At 40.7% G+C, this 17,695-nt stretch overlaps 1 protein-coding gene across 2 annotated transcripts in view; it reads right to left on the minus strand.

Moving 5' to 3' along the window:
• ALK (ALK receptor tyrosine kinase) overlaps window positions 1-17,695 on the minus strand; it is a 908,221-nt gene that overhangs the window by 43,771 nt on the left and 846,755 nt on the right. Inside the window, exons 15-19 of one of the 2 annotated variants that reach the window (XM_060245392.1) lie at window positions 16,074-16,218; window positions 9,312-9,494; window positions 6,141-6,242; window positions 3,299-3,451; window positions 953-1,060 (exon numbers count right to left, since the gene is read on the minus strand). In XM_060245392.1, the coding sequence (XP_060101375.1) occupies window positions 953-1,060; window positions 3,299-3,451; window positions 6,141-6,242; window positions 9,312-9,494; window positions 16,074-16,218 (691 nt within the window). Of the gene's footprint in view, window positions 1-952; window positions 1,061-3,298; window positions 3,452-6,140; window positions 6,243-9,311; window positions 9,495-16,073; window positions 16,219-17,695 lie in introns of those variants that run through there. The other variant, XM_060245400.1, reaches the window with a different exon arrangement.

Raw genomic sequence — 17,695 nt, forward strand, 5'->3', positions numbered from 1 at the left:
ACTATTTCCTGTGCTATAAAGTACTGATATGGAAGTCTGATATAGTTTTTATTTATTATATTTTTAGAACATTTACTTTATGAGTATTAAATATCTGGCCCATGGGTCAGAACCAGCCCACCAAGGGCTTTAATCAGGCCCCCAGGGCTTTATAGACAGTTGAAGCTCATACTTCCTGGAGTTGTGTGCTTGCAAATAAATTGTTGATGCTCGAGGCCAGCTTGTCTCTGCTCAGTGGCCTGACCTAGTGAGTACTCTAACCTGGGAACCCACAGCCAAAGGAGGATATTACACTGGTGAGCCATTGCCAATCTGAGTAGACCCCGGGGTGTGGGGGGAGAAGCTTGCAATGCTACTTCATTGTTTTCCCAGGCTCAGAGCATTTTACATTTTTAGTTTCTGTTGTGATCCTTGTACTTCTTCTTGATGTTTTATTTTAAAAATTGCATTGCCAAATTCCACTATTCCCCCACCTTTTTATTTAAAACAAAATATTGCAAGAGTTTTAAGCATGTTTGTATTTTGTTATACACACACACACACACACACACACCTCATATTACATTTTATGACACACATGGCCCAGCCCCACAAAGTCCCATTTGTGGCAGATCAAATGAGTTTGACACCCCTGATTTACTTAATTTATTTTTAAAGACCGGACTGTTGTGTACTGCTTTGAATCCTTGGGAGAAGAAAAGTAAGTATTTTAAAGCTTACAGTAACAACAATATTTGCAATTTGCTGTCTTGGAATTATATATGTTACTAGGCTACCCTGTGTGTCAGATAAAACTGGTATAGATTATTGGATTTGTAACAACATTAAACAACAGAAATTTAAAACTGCCTTAATGGTAACCTAATGGTGTCAAGTAAGATGGCAACTCAGGGTGCATCAGGTGCTGCAGCATTGCTGCTTTCCTCACACCTTGGATCAGTAAGGAACTCACCTATCATGATTCCCGAGAAGGCAAGAATGAGTGCAGCAACCAGGGCTGATGTTACTACAGACAAGACCAAGGAGAGAGGGGGACTGTTATCAGGCAGTATCGGTTCAGCTGGAACAGACAAAAAGGCATTAAGCGTTTTGACTCACCTCCACAGCACAACTCTCAAAAGTGGACACATGGCCTTGCATCCACACATGTATCACAGAGTAGCCAGGAACTTCTCAAGGAGCAAGATGGCAAAATTGCTGGGCCAAGGCCACACCCACCCATACTGTGTTGGAAAAAGAATTCTGCATCAAAGCAATCCCAATGTATTGCACAGAACAATGAAGCTTCACCTCCTAATTATTCTTGGTCCCATGTGGTCTCCTGAATTTGCACAAAACATTACTTACAGTTTCTAACCTGTTTTCTCAGTCACAAATGATAGTAATTTTTTTTTTTAGATGCTCTCAGAATGTAGAATTCTACATCCAGAACAAAATTCCATGCTTGCCCACTGTGGTTATATAGGATACAGGCAAGGCTAAGTTAGCTTTCATTAGCAGTGTACAAAATGTGTACAGTGTATACTTAATCATTCTTTGTACATGTGTTGAATAATTCTCATATTACAGTAAACACATGTACAGCAGAACGGGTGCTACAAACCTTACATTTGTCCAAGTACTGGTCTTGGTTTCACTAGTGAAGTGAAAGTGCACTAGCTCTTTCTTATAACTCTGGGTTGGGAAATTCCTGGAGATCTGGGGATGGAGCCTGGGGAAAGCATGGGTTGAAAAGGGACCTCAATGGTGTATAATGAGATCAAGATCACCCTCCAAGCAGCCATTTTCTCCAAGGGAACTGATCTCTGTTGTTTGGAGATCAGATACAATCCTGGGAGATCTCCAGATGCTTACTGGAGGCTGGTAACCCTGTGTAACAGACTGATGTATACATGTTCAGGCAGGATGCATGTGCATTCACTGTAACATGTGAACAGTGGAAGCCACATACATACACTTAAACCATATAGATTAATTAAGGTGTTAATTATTGGTGTCTCTGCAAGTTATATTTTAGGAAATGTCGGGGGGGGGGGTTATGAAAAAAGTCTACGCCTAAAAGTGTGATTGAAAGCAAGCACATTGTACAGATAGGTTTGTCAGACAGCTGTGTCCATTTCCTGTTAAGTAGATATTTTACAGAAAGAAATCTAGATTTGCACTGAAGAATTAAAACAGCACTCTGCATCATTACAATTAGCTACCAAGGAAAACACAATGCATAGAAATGCACTCTTGGTAAAGTCAGAACAAAGTGCATAACATGTTGTAGACTACATACTTCATGTTAACTGCTTCCTTCAATGTTTTCCTATGCCAAATAGCTAAGGAAGAATAGCTATTTTTCCTACTTGTACTCCAATGTAGACGACTTGTGTTCTGGGACGTAGAACACTCTTTGGATTGAAAGCAACTTCAAGGTGGAAGTGGATGACTGTTACATTGTGTGTGCAAGTGTGGGCAGTTGAGAACATGGTTGTTGGTTCCCTGTCCTGACATAAGACTGGCCACAGCCTGGTGGATGGAGTCCTCCTCTTCCTGGAAAATAATTTCTTTCTGATGAGAATTTATTTTTAGAAAAAGTATTCCACAGTCCTTTCCCTCGCTCTGCTATAGCAGTGACTCACATTCTAGATGAAACTGACAGATGCTTGGATTTCTGGCCCTGCTAATTTTAACATTTTCTCTCTTCCAGGTTTTTTTATGGCTTTGCTTTCATATCCATTGAGTGCCCTTGCTAATTTCCTGACAGAAAACCATCTGTTTCAATGACTTGCTCTTAATTGAGAGAAGTGGAACAATGAGCCATTGTAGGTCACAGATCCAGGAAAGCTGATTACAGCAAAGGTTCACCCGCATTTTTGTGCAATGCAAAGACAACAGATGGAATGAACTGGAGGGGATGAGATGAGATAGATAGGCAAAAGGTACTGTATTATCTCCTGAACTTATCAGAACATAAGAGCTCATAGGCAGAAACTAATTTGATCATATATATATATGAAGTTAAGATAGTAGCAAATATGCATTTAAGGTTGTGACTTCATGCTCTGAACTGCAGGGAACTTTTACCTAACCAGGTAGCAAGTTATGTGCACTCTCATACTGAAAATTCTCAAGTCATTGCACTGTAGCAAAGGCTTCACTTGGCTTGGAACTCTATTTTGTAGTGTTCTTGATAAAATGATTTACCAGCCTTTCTTCTTGCAGATCTAAACTGTCTTACAGAAATGAAAATGCAACACACAGACAATGAGATATGAGGCCCAAAGGTGACCTACCCTGTCAGTTCTCTTACCTATGCAAGAGTCGCCATCATCAGCCAACATATACCCATGAGCACAACTGCAAATAATTTCCAGGGTCTTCGGCTCCACATGACACATGTCACTATAACAGTGGCTACAATTCACATGCAGCCTAATGTCAACTTCTCCATGACCTTCCGTCACTAGGGAACAGATGGGGGGGGGAGTTACTTATTTGCATAGGAACTGCAAGTCAGAGACTCACTTGACAATGTACATAAAGGACAAAACAATGGTATAATACCAAACCACCAGCTGAGCATCTCCTGTTCTCTACATGTGCTTGTAATTTCTAAGCTTCCACCTGTCACCATTGGACCTGCATGATTTTTTTAATCAGGAGCCCACATGTGAACGGTTTCTACCACCAATGTTTCATACATGTGTACAGGACAGAAAGTGCACCCCATCCAATGATGTCTTGTTTGAAACTGCCTATCAGTCCTGCTAACTATACTGAATTAGAAATTGAAATACTGCAAATTTCTATTTTCATTGGGAAAATAAGTTTCTGTTGGGCTGTAGATAAGTGATCATACCCTCTTAAAAATTAAAAAATACAGAAAAAACGATGAGAAAACAGCAAACAAGTTAACAACAAAATTACAAAGAATGATTTCCAAAGACCAAAGCAAACAAGACTGTATATGGCATAATATTAAATAGTTCCAATAATATAGAGAGATGGGAAAAAATAAAAAGACATTAAGATAATCTAAACACGCAAACCAAATTTTGCATCAGGTGAACAGCTGTGTGGAGAGAGTTCCTATAGGCATGGAAGGAAAAGACATAAGCAGGCCCATATGCCGGCAGGTAGTGCTTTATTGTGCTAGTCCTAGAGCAGGGGTGTCAAATGTCCATCCCGCAAGCCACACCTGGCCCACCTAGGGCTTCAATCAGGCCCACAGTACTCTTTTCTCCCCCCTCTCCCTTCTATCCTCAACCTTTGAAGCTCCAAAGCTGCCAAACTTCCCTTCTCTTTCTACCTTGTCTTTGCCGTCTGCAGCAGGAAGCAAAGCTGCAAAAAAAAAAAAAAAATGCAGAATGTATTTTCCATCGAAGTCTCTGGACTTAACTTCATATATATATATATATATATATATATATATATATATATATATATATATATATATATATATATATATATATATATATATATATATATATATGAAGTTAAGATAGTAGCAAATATGACCTATGAATTATAAAATTCATTCCACATTTTCCTTGCAACTTTGTCTGTGCTGCAATGTGTTTCAATGGAGTGCAACTCAGTTTAACTTCCCAGTGTTCCTATAGCCAGCTGAAGCTTCCTGGAGTTGTATCCTTTCAAATAAAGAGTTGATGCTTTGAGCCAGTTTTGTCTCTACTAAATGGACCTGAGAACTGGCATCTAGTGAGTACTTTTACTTGGGAACCCACAGCCAAAGGGGGATATTACACTGGAGAGCCATTGCCAATCTGAGTAGACCCAGAGGTGGGGGGAGAACCTTGCAATGCCATTTAATTGTTTTCCCAGGCTCAGAGCATTTTATATTTTATATAGAACATCCAGCTAGAACGGCAGAATAATTAAACTTAATATAAAACAGAATAGGCAGCCATCCATTTTATTAAATAGATTACCATCTAAAAATGAATAGCACTTGAAATGTTTTAATATGTTTATGATTTTATGTCTTAATTGTATTTTTATATCTCATGTCTATACATGAATATGTAAGCCACCCTGAGCCTGTGGGGAGGGCGGGATATAAATGGAAACAAACAAACAAACAAATAAATAATATTTTTAGTTTATGCTGTGATCTTTGTGTTTTCTTGATGTTTTATTTTAAAAATTGCATTGTCAAATCCCATTATACCTCCAACTTTTCATTTTAAACAAAATATTGCAAGAGTTTTAAGAATATTTGTATGTTAAGTTTAAAAATAATATATTTTATTGTGTTTCCTTGCATCTTAACAAATGAATCTGACACCCGTGTCCTACACCTTTGGGGAGCTTTACAATCTTGGGTTCATCAGGTCAAACTGAAGTATGTTTACAGGTCATTGTAAACTTTTGACAGATCCTTAACCACTGAATATATCCAATGGACAAATGAAATCAGAAGGAAAGAAGATGCCTCCCCTGGGCAGGAAAACCCTGGCCTCCCCCTGAAAAACTACAAAAGATAATGGTAATCTATTCTTGCCTTTAGGAAGCAGAAACATTTTTTTTTAACATTTCACACAAAGCAACATGTTTTAATGATTTCTTTAAAAATCTCAAACTAGATAGCTAAAAATCAAGTGTAAAACAGAAAGGAACAGTCAGTTATTTAGAGCTTGGAGGAAAGAACAGTGAGGAATGTAGCACAGCTTCTTAAAGAATCCCCAAAGCACTAAAAATTATAGATTCAAGAATCAAAATGATAAGTTTGGCAAGAAATGGATACCTGGTATGATCTTTTATCAATAGCTATGAAACGTCACCCCAGAGTCGAAAATGACTGGTGCTTGCACAGGGGACTACCTTTACCTTTTTATGAAACCCTCTGCCCATTACTTCAGGGACATTGTGATTAGAATTGGGAATTGAGAAGGATCCATGAAATAGACAAGGGATGTAAGTGTGTACTGTTATGTAGCCACCAATTTCAGAAAGTTTATGATAGGATTAAAGTCTGCCTTTCTTTTTAAGTATGAGTATTGTTTTCTTAGGAGCCTTCACCATGAGGATTTTTGAGAACATACAGCCTTGAGAACATTCAGTACTTCTTTCTTCAAACTCTAAGGTTTTTGCAAACACATAAATGAAGATCATTCCCTGGTTGATGAAAATACCTTTTAAAGCTGGGGTATACAATGAACCATATTTGCTATTAATAAAAGACACACCATCCTCTCCATCCATCTCTGGATCATTAAATTCTGCTGCATTGCCACCTATGGACAACAGGAAAATGTCTTAGAATATTTTTATATTGCTGAATTAAAAACATAAATAAAAGAATAATGAAGATTTGGGGCTGCCTTAACAAACAACAAATGTACTCTGCTGTAAGCTTTCATGGGCCAGAGACTGCTTTGTCTATGTAGATTAATTTTATTTTTGTCCAAGTGAGGTCAAAGGCACAAGTGAATACAAGATTGAGTTAGCGTAGGTGTGAACCACCTTACTCTTTTTCTTTTCTTGCATAGATGGTGTTTTAACAGGCCAAACGGATAAGCCTCTGAGCAAAAGAATAAGGGCATAAGTCACACATTTAAGATGGTAACAGTAGCCCTTGAGAACACATTTCCTTCTTCTAGGACTACTTACTGTGGGTTTTAAGATAATCTTCAGAAAGTTACAAGTGGGAATACAGTATGAAGCTGGTGAACTGGAATTCATCAGCAAATTTTACTCTATGGAACCTGGCATTCAATAAAAGCCAAAAGATTGGCTCACTCATTACAGAAAGCAAGTGTCCGTCTTCAGGTTTTGTTTGTGTACATTATTGATCTTGTTATACTTATTCATCCTCAGTGGGGATGCAGCTAATAAAATGAACTCTGATCCATGAATGTATATGCAATACAGTTGTGTCCCAAGACTCTTTTACTGCAATAGGCTAACATGGCAACCACAATGGAATTTGTTACCAGAGGAGGCAAACGAATGATGTTAATAATCTCTATTGCAAAATATGGAGCACCTATAGAGAATTCATCTAGCAAATTCTATTGAGACTGTACTGGATTAAAGTTTAGTGTGCCTCTAGGCTTTCACTTCCAAGGCTTCAAGTTTAATAAGATTTCTGGTATTAATGAAGCACTGAGCACAAAAAATTACAATTTGGGGAGTGCAATACAATAAATCTCTACATGGTGATTTGGATGAAAGATTGAAAAAGGCAATGAACAAAAAGTCAAGCCTTTATACAATGATTGCAATAACCAGATTGCTTTTCTTTTTTTGTTCCACTTGGTCATGGGGATCCCGCAAGAATAGAGGAATACAGATTCTCATAATCATTCTGCAATGGTGACAAATAATATGGAGCCACCACAAGGTCATAACATTCAGACTCTGGCTTATTATTACATATAATACAACTTTCATCCTCATCACCAGTTCCTATTTCTGCCCAGTTCAAGCAACCACTCCACCAATCCTCAAATCACTATTTTACTCTACTTTGAGGAAAGTTAGAAAATTGCGAAAAGTGCATCTGCAAACTTATATAATCACATGCTATTTAGAGGCAGCGCACATTAATATGCATAACACTTGAGTTAGGTTTAAAAAATGAGTAAGTTGCTTTCTTGCAACAAAAGGTAAGGTTATATGGCCATTTTGAGGTTGCAATGGATGTAATGAAGGCACCATAAAGTGATTGTATCTTGAGATGGTGACAGATCATCTGAATGCCTTGTCAATTCTCAGCATTGTGTTGAGAACCAATTTGCCAAGTTTTGGTTTGAACATGATTTAACCTTTTTGAGGATGTGGCAAGTATAATTAAATCATAATTCCAAGATGTGTCATAGCATTCAAATAACCAGTCACAAAACAAACAAAATTATCTGATGATTACTTTATCACAACCATTGTCAGATCCATTTGTTCCATGGTGTAGTCAGAAAAGAAACTAGCTGTTTTAAATGTGGGAGGCCACCCACAGATGAGAAGATGTGGGGTGGCAAAAAGAGATGAACAGAAGCAGGAGACTTTAACTTTTTAAAGGTTACTGTTGACTGGAGTCTAGCCCCAAAGAATAGCATTTTAGTGTCTGACTGCAGGCTCTAAGGCCTGTGGCAATAGGCCTCCAACACTGCTGTGGTGCTAGCTGCCCTGGCAAATATCAGCAAGGGAGCCAAGGATTGACTATGAAGATTAAATTAATTGTCTTATATATTTTGTATGTTAGTGGCACGGCAGTGCTCATGAGAGAAATACCTTCATGCAATAAAGCATAGTAAATGGCTCCTGTTTTTCCCCCACATTGGTCAAAAGAAAAACTTTCAACACATTATCATGATCCATAATTCACAGCAGGGTTTTGAAGGCTTACAAGCATGTCCACATGAGAGGAATTCCCACAATGTAGGTGGCTTAGGGTTAATTTTGCCCAGCATTCTTTCATTTGAATTGTGCCATCTGCATTAACAGTCACTTTAAGCAGTAAGTATCACAGCAGAGTTTGGAAGAGTTGTACTTCCAGTTTCTGAGATCTAATGTAATAAATTCATGCCAATCAAGCTGCAAAGCTGCAAACCAAGTCATGTGGACATGCCCTCAGCTTTCAGAATATGAAATCCAGGATTGTTTAGCTGCTAATGGCATTTGACTACAGTGTAAATTACATTATGTACGCCTATAGTTGAAAGGCAACATATATGCAGGGGGTTCAGAATTCTGCATAAACCTTTCTCCCCACAAGAGTCTGCAAGTGAAAAATCATGTATGAAATTTATCAAATAAATGTAAATAGTGTTTTTCATTGCTGGTTTCAAAACGTGTTTATGGCATAATTTTGAACGTTTAAAAAATGCTTCTGGGATACAGATGAAGGACAGGAAGAAACATGTGAGACATTTGGGAGGGCACTGAGCGTGATTACTATAAAGGTTGCAGGCCTCCTTCCCTTTTGAGCACTGGAAGCTCATTAGATTCCATCCTTCCTGATCTTCGATCTTTTGGCTGGAACAGTCAATGCATTTAAACTCTTTTTCCATAACCATGAGGGTTAAAAACTTTTATTTTCCAAATAAAACAACTAGGATGCTCATGATTCAACCCTAAAAGGATTCATTCTAGCCAAGGATAGCCAAATGCATACAGTCATGGCCATGCAGATTCTCAACCCCCCGCTCTCTGCATAAATACTATGGATTGTATAGCGTTCAAATAAACAGATACAGGTATAGATATAGGCACATGTCAGCTATAGGGAAATTTTGTTTCAGCATTATGTTGAGCATTAACACTAGGGTAGAGGAAGGGACACCTCGAACACGAAGCCACTTTACCTATATATCCTCCGCCTCCTCCACCTGAGGAGCACCCCCCTCCACCCCCTCCGAAACCCCCTCTTGTCTCCCACCCCCACTTCTTCATGGCCTGGGGGCAGGATTTTCCACCGGTAGCGCCTTCCAGCAAAGATTTTCCCGACCAGAGGAAGGAAGTGTTATCATTCCAGCCACCTCCACCACCTGCAGTTTAACAGAAGGAAAAGCAGCTCACATAAGTTCCTGTTGCATCTGAAAATGCAGACCCCAACACTCCAATGATACATCCCCAAGAGCGTGGTTGTGACATAGGATTCCTAACAAAGACTGGAAAAGTACAGGATTCAGTTGAGTAAGGACCTTTGGGAATATCTGCATTACAAATGCAAGCAAGATGCAAATGCAAATGGGTCTAAGTGTCAGAACCAAGAAATCCTGGGAGTTTTTAGGAGGGGGACTAAGAATTCCCTGCTAGAAATCCATTTATTCCAGAGAGTTAAAGGTCTCAGGAATCTGTGGAGGAAAAAACAATAACGCTTAAACCAGTTTGTATTTGTAATATAATATCATTTGCAGGCCAGACATGCTCTTGCCCTCTAATGCTGGGGCATTAATACAATGCCAGTTAACAGAGGGACAACATGACAAATCCTGTGACTATTTTCTTCTTCCCAGCACAAGCAGCAGGACTAACCTGAACTGCACTAAAGAATGGCAGGAAAATTGAAACACAGAATGGAGGAAAGTTATAGCAATTTATACAAAGCATTTGCTGGATACTGTCAGCCCTTCTGGCCAGCAACGGTAAAAGAGCAGTCTCTCCAACAACAGACCGTATTTCACACAACATGAAACATTTTTGAGCTCTTGTTCCATCTTCCGTTTGTTTTCCCTCAGACATTCTGAGGCAGCCATTCTGACAGACACAGAGAGGCAGACCAAACAGTAAAATAATCAGAATCTACTTCGATAACTTAACAGACAGGGACCAATTAAAATATTTTCCCAGTAAGCAAGACTGATTGAGTGGTGAAGGAGTGGGCACCATTTACCACAGAGATAGTGTCATGTACAGACACTGGCCCTGCATGGCAACATCTAACCCCACTTGACATTTATCTAATTTAAAAATATTTATTTAAAACATATATAATCCCTTCTTCTCCCAGACAAGGTCTGTGCAAATATGATGCCTGAATCGAGCAACTGCATCACACAAGGCATTCTCTGCAAGGTCAAGAGGCTACATCCGCTTTGTCATCATAAAGACTCTCACTGGCTCAGGGAATATATGGCCTTGGTCCACAGTCATTGGCTTCTTATTGTGTGCTTTAAGTTTTACCATGGCAAGACCAAAAACTGAGTGCTGGCATTAGCCATGTATTGTTAAAGCTGTTTGCTCAGTCAAAATGATGAATGAGCTGTTGGTGCTATTCATCCATTCATCTGTCCACTGTAGGCACTTTCATATGCCAGGCTCACAAGATCTTCCATTTACACTAGCTGTTTCCTGCATGCAGGAGAGTTCTCTCCTGTTCAAGTATTTGAATCTTATATGAAGGTGAAAAAGTGCTATCAAAAGATTTTCCTCCTGATTAAGCACTTCCTGATCCAAAGTGCCACCTACTTGTCTGCTGGCCCTCTGGTGGATTAATGTCTCATACTAGAGTGTGCTTCTACATGTGGAAATGCAGTGTGATGAGTCTGTTTGAAGACTTTTAAAGTACAGCCATCTTTATAATACCAAAGTTATTTACACTGTATTTACCAAGTGTGGTTGTGCAAACCCCAGCTGGTTCTGACACTTAGATGTCACTGGGGCTTGTTGGATGGTTTATTAACCACTTTTTGAATTAATCGTGGTTTGTTGTGATGTCTGAATTTACAAATCAAAGTTTGTTGAAGAGCACTACCTCTTTTGGTTGCCTAGCCACAGGGACAGCAGCATAGCAGGGAAATCTTCCCTGAGAGGTTAGAAAAAGATAAACTTTACTTTACACAAATCAGAAGTTGTTACTTATGTCTGGTAAACCACCACTTCTGTATTGTTTTAATTGTTTATTTACTTCTAATGTTATTGGTTATTGTTATTGTTTAAGTCTGTTGTGATCTGCCCTGAGCCCGTTTGTGGGATAGGGTGGACTAGAAGTTAACATAAATAAATACATACATACATAAATACATAAATAAATACACTCTCAGAATGATTCATTGTCTTAAATGCATGCATCCTAATCACACTTTTGTGAATTAAATACCTTTATTTTTTCATCAATGGGAAAGTTATGCATAGAGCAACATGCTCTGTGTTGCTCCTCACACAGCACTTATAAAATCTTTATTAATTTGACTCACATGACACAATTTCTTGCTGTTCCTCTGCAGTAGGATAGCTTTCTTTATTGTTTGTACGTGTAGTCTTTGCTTCTTCCTCAGGGTGTCGGATTTCCATTTTTCAATCTAATTTGATCTGCCCTTTTGACTTCAGCTTTCCATCTCTTCCCCCCTCCCTACAGTCTCTGTACCTAGGAAAAGTACAGTCTTTCTCCACAGTGTGGACCAAAGCAGGAGGGAGACAACCTCAACAGGGTATAATGACACAGAGTCCATCCTGAAAAGCAGCTGTTTTCTCCAGGGGAAGTGATCTTTGCCATCTGGAGAGCAACTGTAATTCTGAGTGACCCTCACCTGGAGATTGATAACAATGGTTTCCCAGGAGTAAGTGAATGGTTTGCAGGGTGGAGTCTATGGCATTATATTTGTCTGACATCTCACCTCTCCTCAAACCACACCATCTCCAAGCTCCACCTGTCAAATCTCCAGGAATTTCCCACCCTGGAATTGGCAACCCTATCTGTTTCTCTTTATCTGTCCCTTTGACTTCAGCTTTCCATCTCCTCCCCCCTCCCTACAGCCTCTATGGAGGAAAAGGACAGTCTTTCTCCACAGTGTGGACCAAAGCACCTTACATCATTCTCCATTCCCCCTTTTGATCTGCATAACCATCCTGTGAAGCAAGTAGGCTGCAAGTCTGTTACTGGTGCAAAATCACCCAGTCAGCTTCCACAGCAAGAACCAGGGTCTAGCAGACCCTGCTCTGAAACACTAACTCCTATGCCACACTGGCTGCCATAGGGGGGCTGCTGCTGAACAGTAGCAAGCAGCTAGGTCTAGGGTAGCCTGCCTCCAAGTGGAGCCTGAACTCCAGACAACAGATCTCTCTTCCCCTGGGGACAATAACTGTTTTGGAGAGTGGACTCTATGGCATTATATTCAGTTTAGGCCTCTCCCCTCCCCAAACCCTGCCCTATTCAAACTCCATCACAAAATCTCCAGGAATTTCCCACCAGCCTGGAACTGGCAGCCCTGTTAACATTGTTGGTCTTAAACACAAGACTTCATTCTCTCTCTCTCTCTCTGTATCTGTATCTGGTATGCTGCCATGGGATGCTATTTCTCCCTGTCTCTCTGGCTGTTTCCTTCCAGAGGGGGAGGGGGTCTCAGCCAACTGAGAGGAGGCTTTCTCTGGCTCTTTGCCTCCTCCTCCCTCCACCAGCCAATTGAGGGAAGGCTTTCTTTCTCTCTTCTGCAAAGCAATGGCTCAATCCTTGTCTGTCTTGTGGTTGGAGGGTGGGGTTACTCTCCACTGAGATTGAGCAACAGGTGGCTCAGCTAATGAAACAGTAGGAGTGCATTCACACAAGCCTTTAGCTTCGTCTTACCCATGGTTCCTATTAGCACATCCAGACAACCACATCTGTCTCTCAAATGCAACTTGTTAGCATCCCAACTTGCCCCGGTTTGATGTCAGTGTTATTAGACACCGGAGAAAGTCCATTTCTTTTCTGCAGAAGCGGCACACATTCGTGTTTTTCCTGTTTGGACAGCTCATGTGGGATACTGCACCTTGGGAAGTTTGGCATCTGCCTTCTGCCCTTCCCACCTTAAAAAAAAAAAAAAGCCCCAGGAGACATGCGCACAACCAGATCATCAGGAATCAGGTGAGGCTTCTGCTTCTCTGATCAACACAGAATCCACATGAGTGGAAGAACAGGAAAAAAAAATCTTTTTTCAATGTGGAGGATTTCCAGATATCATTGTCACTGCCCATTTTCAGAAAAGTAGTTCCTGGCAGTCCCCTAGTTTGAATTGGCAACATTAATTCCCAGAACTTCCCCCTCCCCTTTGAAGCAACATTTGATTTCCCACCTCCCAACATTTGGGTGTATGCAGGTCTCAGATTCAGTGGGAGTTCACAGGAGCAGAGCTCCTGAACCTTTCTGAGAGTTCCACCTCCTCCTTCTGAGAGTTCCACCTTCTTGTCCATTGAATAGTATGTGCAGCTGCATAACAATCCCTGGATGAGCTCCACCACCTATTTTTCTACAAAACAACCCCTGGGTGCATGTTTAATGAAAACACCATGGCAGGAATTACCGCATGATTGCTCAGCAACTGAATGAGAGTGAGATAACTTTGAGTCTGCTTGATTGATTGTGCACATGCTCCGAGAAAAGAGTGTGATAGCATTCAATATGTCTGATCATTCAACAAAAGGATATTGGGACAAGTTGCATTCTTAGATGCTTATCTGATCAGCCCTGCGTCGAATCAATATTCAGCGGTTCAAATTGGAGCTCCAGCTTTTAATGTGACATGTGATTACATCCTAGCTGATTCATGGCCAATATGTGTAGAGAATTATGTTATAGGGGAGATGCCCTTTCATGTAGAGCTGACAGCTCTGGATTGGGAAACACCTGGAGATTTGGGGTATGGTGCCTGAGAAGGGTATGGTTTGGGGATGGAGAGACCTCAGCAGGGTCTAATGCCATAGAGTCCACCCATTAATGAAGCCATTTTCTCCAGGGGAACTGATCTTTGTTGTCTGGGGATCAATTGCAATAGTGGGATGTCTCCAGGTGGCATCTAGAGGCAACCCTACTTTTCAGGGAAGTTTTATGGACAGTTATCTGACTTTTTTTTAAAAAAAATAATCGTACATGTGGTGCTTTATTCACTGTTTTTTTACTTTGTTATCTATTATCCTATCTCAAATTCCAGGTGCATGCACAAGACCCTACCCCTGTATTTTAGGTAGTCTGGGATAACGACTGCCTTCTGTTTCCATACAGGCTGTGCCCCATAATAATATTTAACAAGATTAAAAACCTGCAATTTAATTCATTCAGCTATGAGCAGGGCTTTTTTGTAGCAGGAACTCCTTTGCATATTAGGTCATACACCCCTGATGTAGCCAATCCTCCAAGAATTTACAGGACTCTTAGGGCCTACTGTAAACGCCAGGAGAATTGGCTACATCAGGAGTTAGTGGCCTAATATGCAAAGGAGTTCCTGCTACAAAAAAAGCCCTGGTTATGAGCATGAAGGGATAGGTATGTGCTATAAAGCGGGACTAACTGTTCTTAAATCTATGATGTTAATTTATACTCAAGAATTATCCTAAATTGCAGTATATTCTAGAGTTCCAAGGAATTATTAAAGATCTTTTTTGGATCTTTGAATAATAGGTCAAAAGTCATGGCTTTTATAACAAAAATCTGTTCAAAGTCTAAATAAGGAACTCATTTTAAAGAAGCCTTATGAATATTTGTTATTTGGTCAAGGTGACACTACAAGTCTGTGACACAGCAGGGAAATAAAGTCACAGCTGTGGATTCCACATTCATACTTTTAACTCATGAGCTGTTCTTCTTTCTAATGACAGTGATTTGTGATCCAAAGAAATTATATAGATGAATAAGCAGATAGAACTTCTTGGGGAATAAGTTATCTTTGCAGCAGCTTTCATGCTGAAGAGACAAACTGGATCGTAACTGTGCAACAACTTGTTTCTTTGAGAACATGAAATGATTAAACAAAGCTCTACCCCCATGACAGCCACGTGATATTGCTTTTTTGGCTTCTTGCGGATGGCTTTTTGTTAGGGAACTTCTCAAAAAGGAAGGGTGTGTGTATATTACTCTTCCCCTTCCAAACTCCTAGACTCAAGTTTGGTGGGTAGGGCTGGCTGGGTACTTCCTTGCTGGAGAGAGAGTCACACCAAGGATTCCTTCTTAAATCCAGTTTACTATATAACCCAAGTGGATAGCAAGTAAAATAGACAGTCACAAATAAAAAATAAATCACAGTGTATACACTGAGACAAATAAGGAATATATTCTGACTACAACATCTAGCCCCCCTGGCATTGATCAGCAGCCCCACATAGGTTTAACCAGACATTTAATACTCCTTTAGACCTATAGCTGTAAATGTACCTATTGACACACTTAACATGCAGGTCTACCATGGGGGTAACACATGGAATCTATGGTACAAAGTAAAATTGACCTGATGCACTGACCCAAATCCCTCTCTTTCTTTCTATCTTGGGGGTGGTGGTGGGGGGGGAGAAAATTACTCTGAAAAACTCAAGGAAGCTAGGTTCTTCTACCCTATTTATTTAGCCTTTGATAGTGGCATTACTAACTCCTGGAAAGTATAAACATCTTTTTAGACAAAAGTCATGTACAGAATTATCTGTATCAGAAAGGCCACAGCATCCACTGAATTATGCAACCTCCAAAGAGTTTCAACTATGCAACCTCCAAAGATATTCAACCAAAGATTCAACTATGGAGGCTAATTTACTATAGAAATTAAAATAACAAGTTTAGCAAAGATTGAAGCTCAGTCCAGCCCTAATTTTGCAACACTTTTATCAACCTTCTCTTTATGGCAGGGCAAGGAACTTTGAATGAATCAGTGACTATTCCTTACCTGCTGCTCCTGGTTTTCCACTGACTCCTGGGACACTTGTATCATTCTCCAGTCTTTCTGGGTCAACTGTATATGCTTTTGCCCTGTAGGCCCTGCCACCTCCTCCTGCTGCAATGATCAAGGGCACTGGTTTCCCATTCTCCATCTTAACAGGATGAATTGAGAAATGAAGCTGGATTTTAGCTGTGCTGGACATGCAAACAACACATTTGTTCCCCACAAGCTACACAATGCAAACTCTTAGGACTGCTGAGCAGTTCAAATTAATATTGCATTATTTACATACCTGTATCCAAAAGAGACCTCTAGTTCTACCAACTAATGTACAAGTGAAAGCAGCAGTATCCAGCAATGGAATACATTCAGGACTGCTGCTGGCCTCTGTAACCTGTGGGGGTGTATCTGTTAGAGAGCTCTAACCTTCTACCACCAAGTGTGTGGCACCCACTAACCTGGGTAACAGGTGTTAACTTATGATTAAGTAATCCTGGAACACAATTCCACCCTCAACCACAGGGAATCTATGGCACAAACAGTGTTTCCTCTAAGCTGAGTTAGTGTGAGGTAGCTCACAGTTTCTTAGCCTCTGGCTCACACATTTTTATCTTAGCTCAGGAAAAATGGCTCCAGAGCAAAATAATTTATGGAGTAGCTCACAACTTTAATGCCAGTAGCTCACAAAGTAGAATTTTTGCTCACCACAGCTTAGAAGGAGTATTGGGTACAAAGTAGGCAATTTCTGGCATGCATGCATACTAACAGTAGCTCATTTACTTGGCACTCTGCCCAAGCAACCACAGCACTGGCAATATTGCTGGTGCTGGCAGTGCAGGAGAAGACAACAAGCATGGATTACATCTGTCATTGCTTCCCAAACCTGTGCAGTCACCAGACAAGTCCAAGGTGATCACTGAGATACTAGCAGCAGTGCTGGGGTTTGGTTTGCTTCAAGAAAGTATCATCCACAAAGCATAATCCATTTGTTTGTCGGCACATCTAACATTTTCACAGGTAGCTGGTCCCTTTTTTTTGGCACCTAGGTCAGAAAAGATTGCCTACCCGTGGTGTAAAACCTCTGGTGATAGTCCCATTGTCTGGTTTATAAGAAAGCATAGACATTCTTTGTATTTGGAAAATGAAGTAATATGCATTGGAACAGTTTAAATGCAAAAGCCAAAAGTCTTAACAAGGTAACAAGTGGATGTGTACCATCATGAACCGCTAAGCAGAGGCGGCCCATCCACTAGGCAGCCCTAGGGTATGGGTTGGTGGAGGGTGCCAGATTGGGTGCTGGGGGATGGTGCCAGATTGGGCTACCCACCGCCTCCAGGGCGATTGATATCACCCAGGAGGAGAGGCTGCTAGGAGCCTGGAAAAGGCTGCACGCCACCTGGCCTCCTTCGTGGTGCCTGCCCCTGCCTTCCTGGGCAAAGTGGGAGAGTGGGGAGGGCATGCGTGGCAAAGCAGAGGGAGGCTGCATGCTGCCCGGTTGCCGTAGTTCCACTTCTGCTTCTGGAAGCAGAGTGAAGGCAAGTGGAGGCATGCAGCCTCTCTGTGCTTTGCCCCATGTGCTCTTCCCACTCTCCAGCTTTGCCCATGGAGGTGGGGAGCGGGGGGGAGGT

The sequence above is a fragment of the Heteronotia binoei genome, chromosome 1, assembly GCF_032191835.1.
Source record: "Heteronotia binoei isolate CCM8104 ecotype False Entrance Well chromosome 1, APGP_CSIRO_Hbin_v1, whole genome shotgun sequence".
In the NCBI taxonomy this organism is placed as follows: domain Eukaryota; kingdom Metazoa; phylum Chordata; class Lepidosauria; order Squamata; family Gekkonidae; genus Heteronotia; species Heteronotia binoei.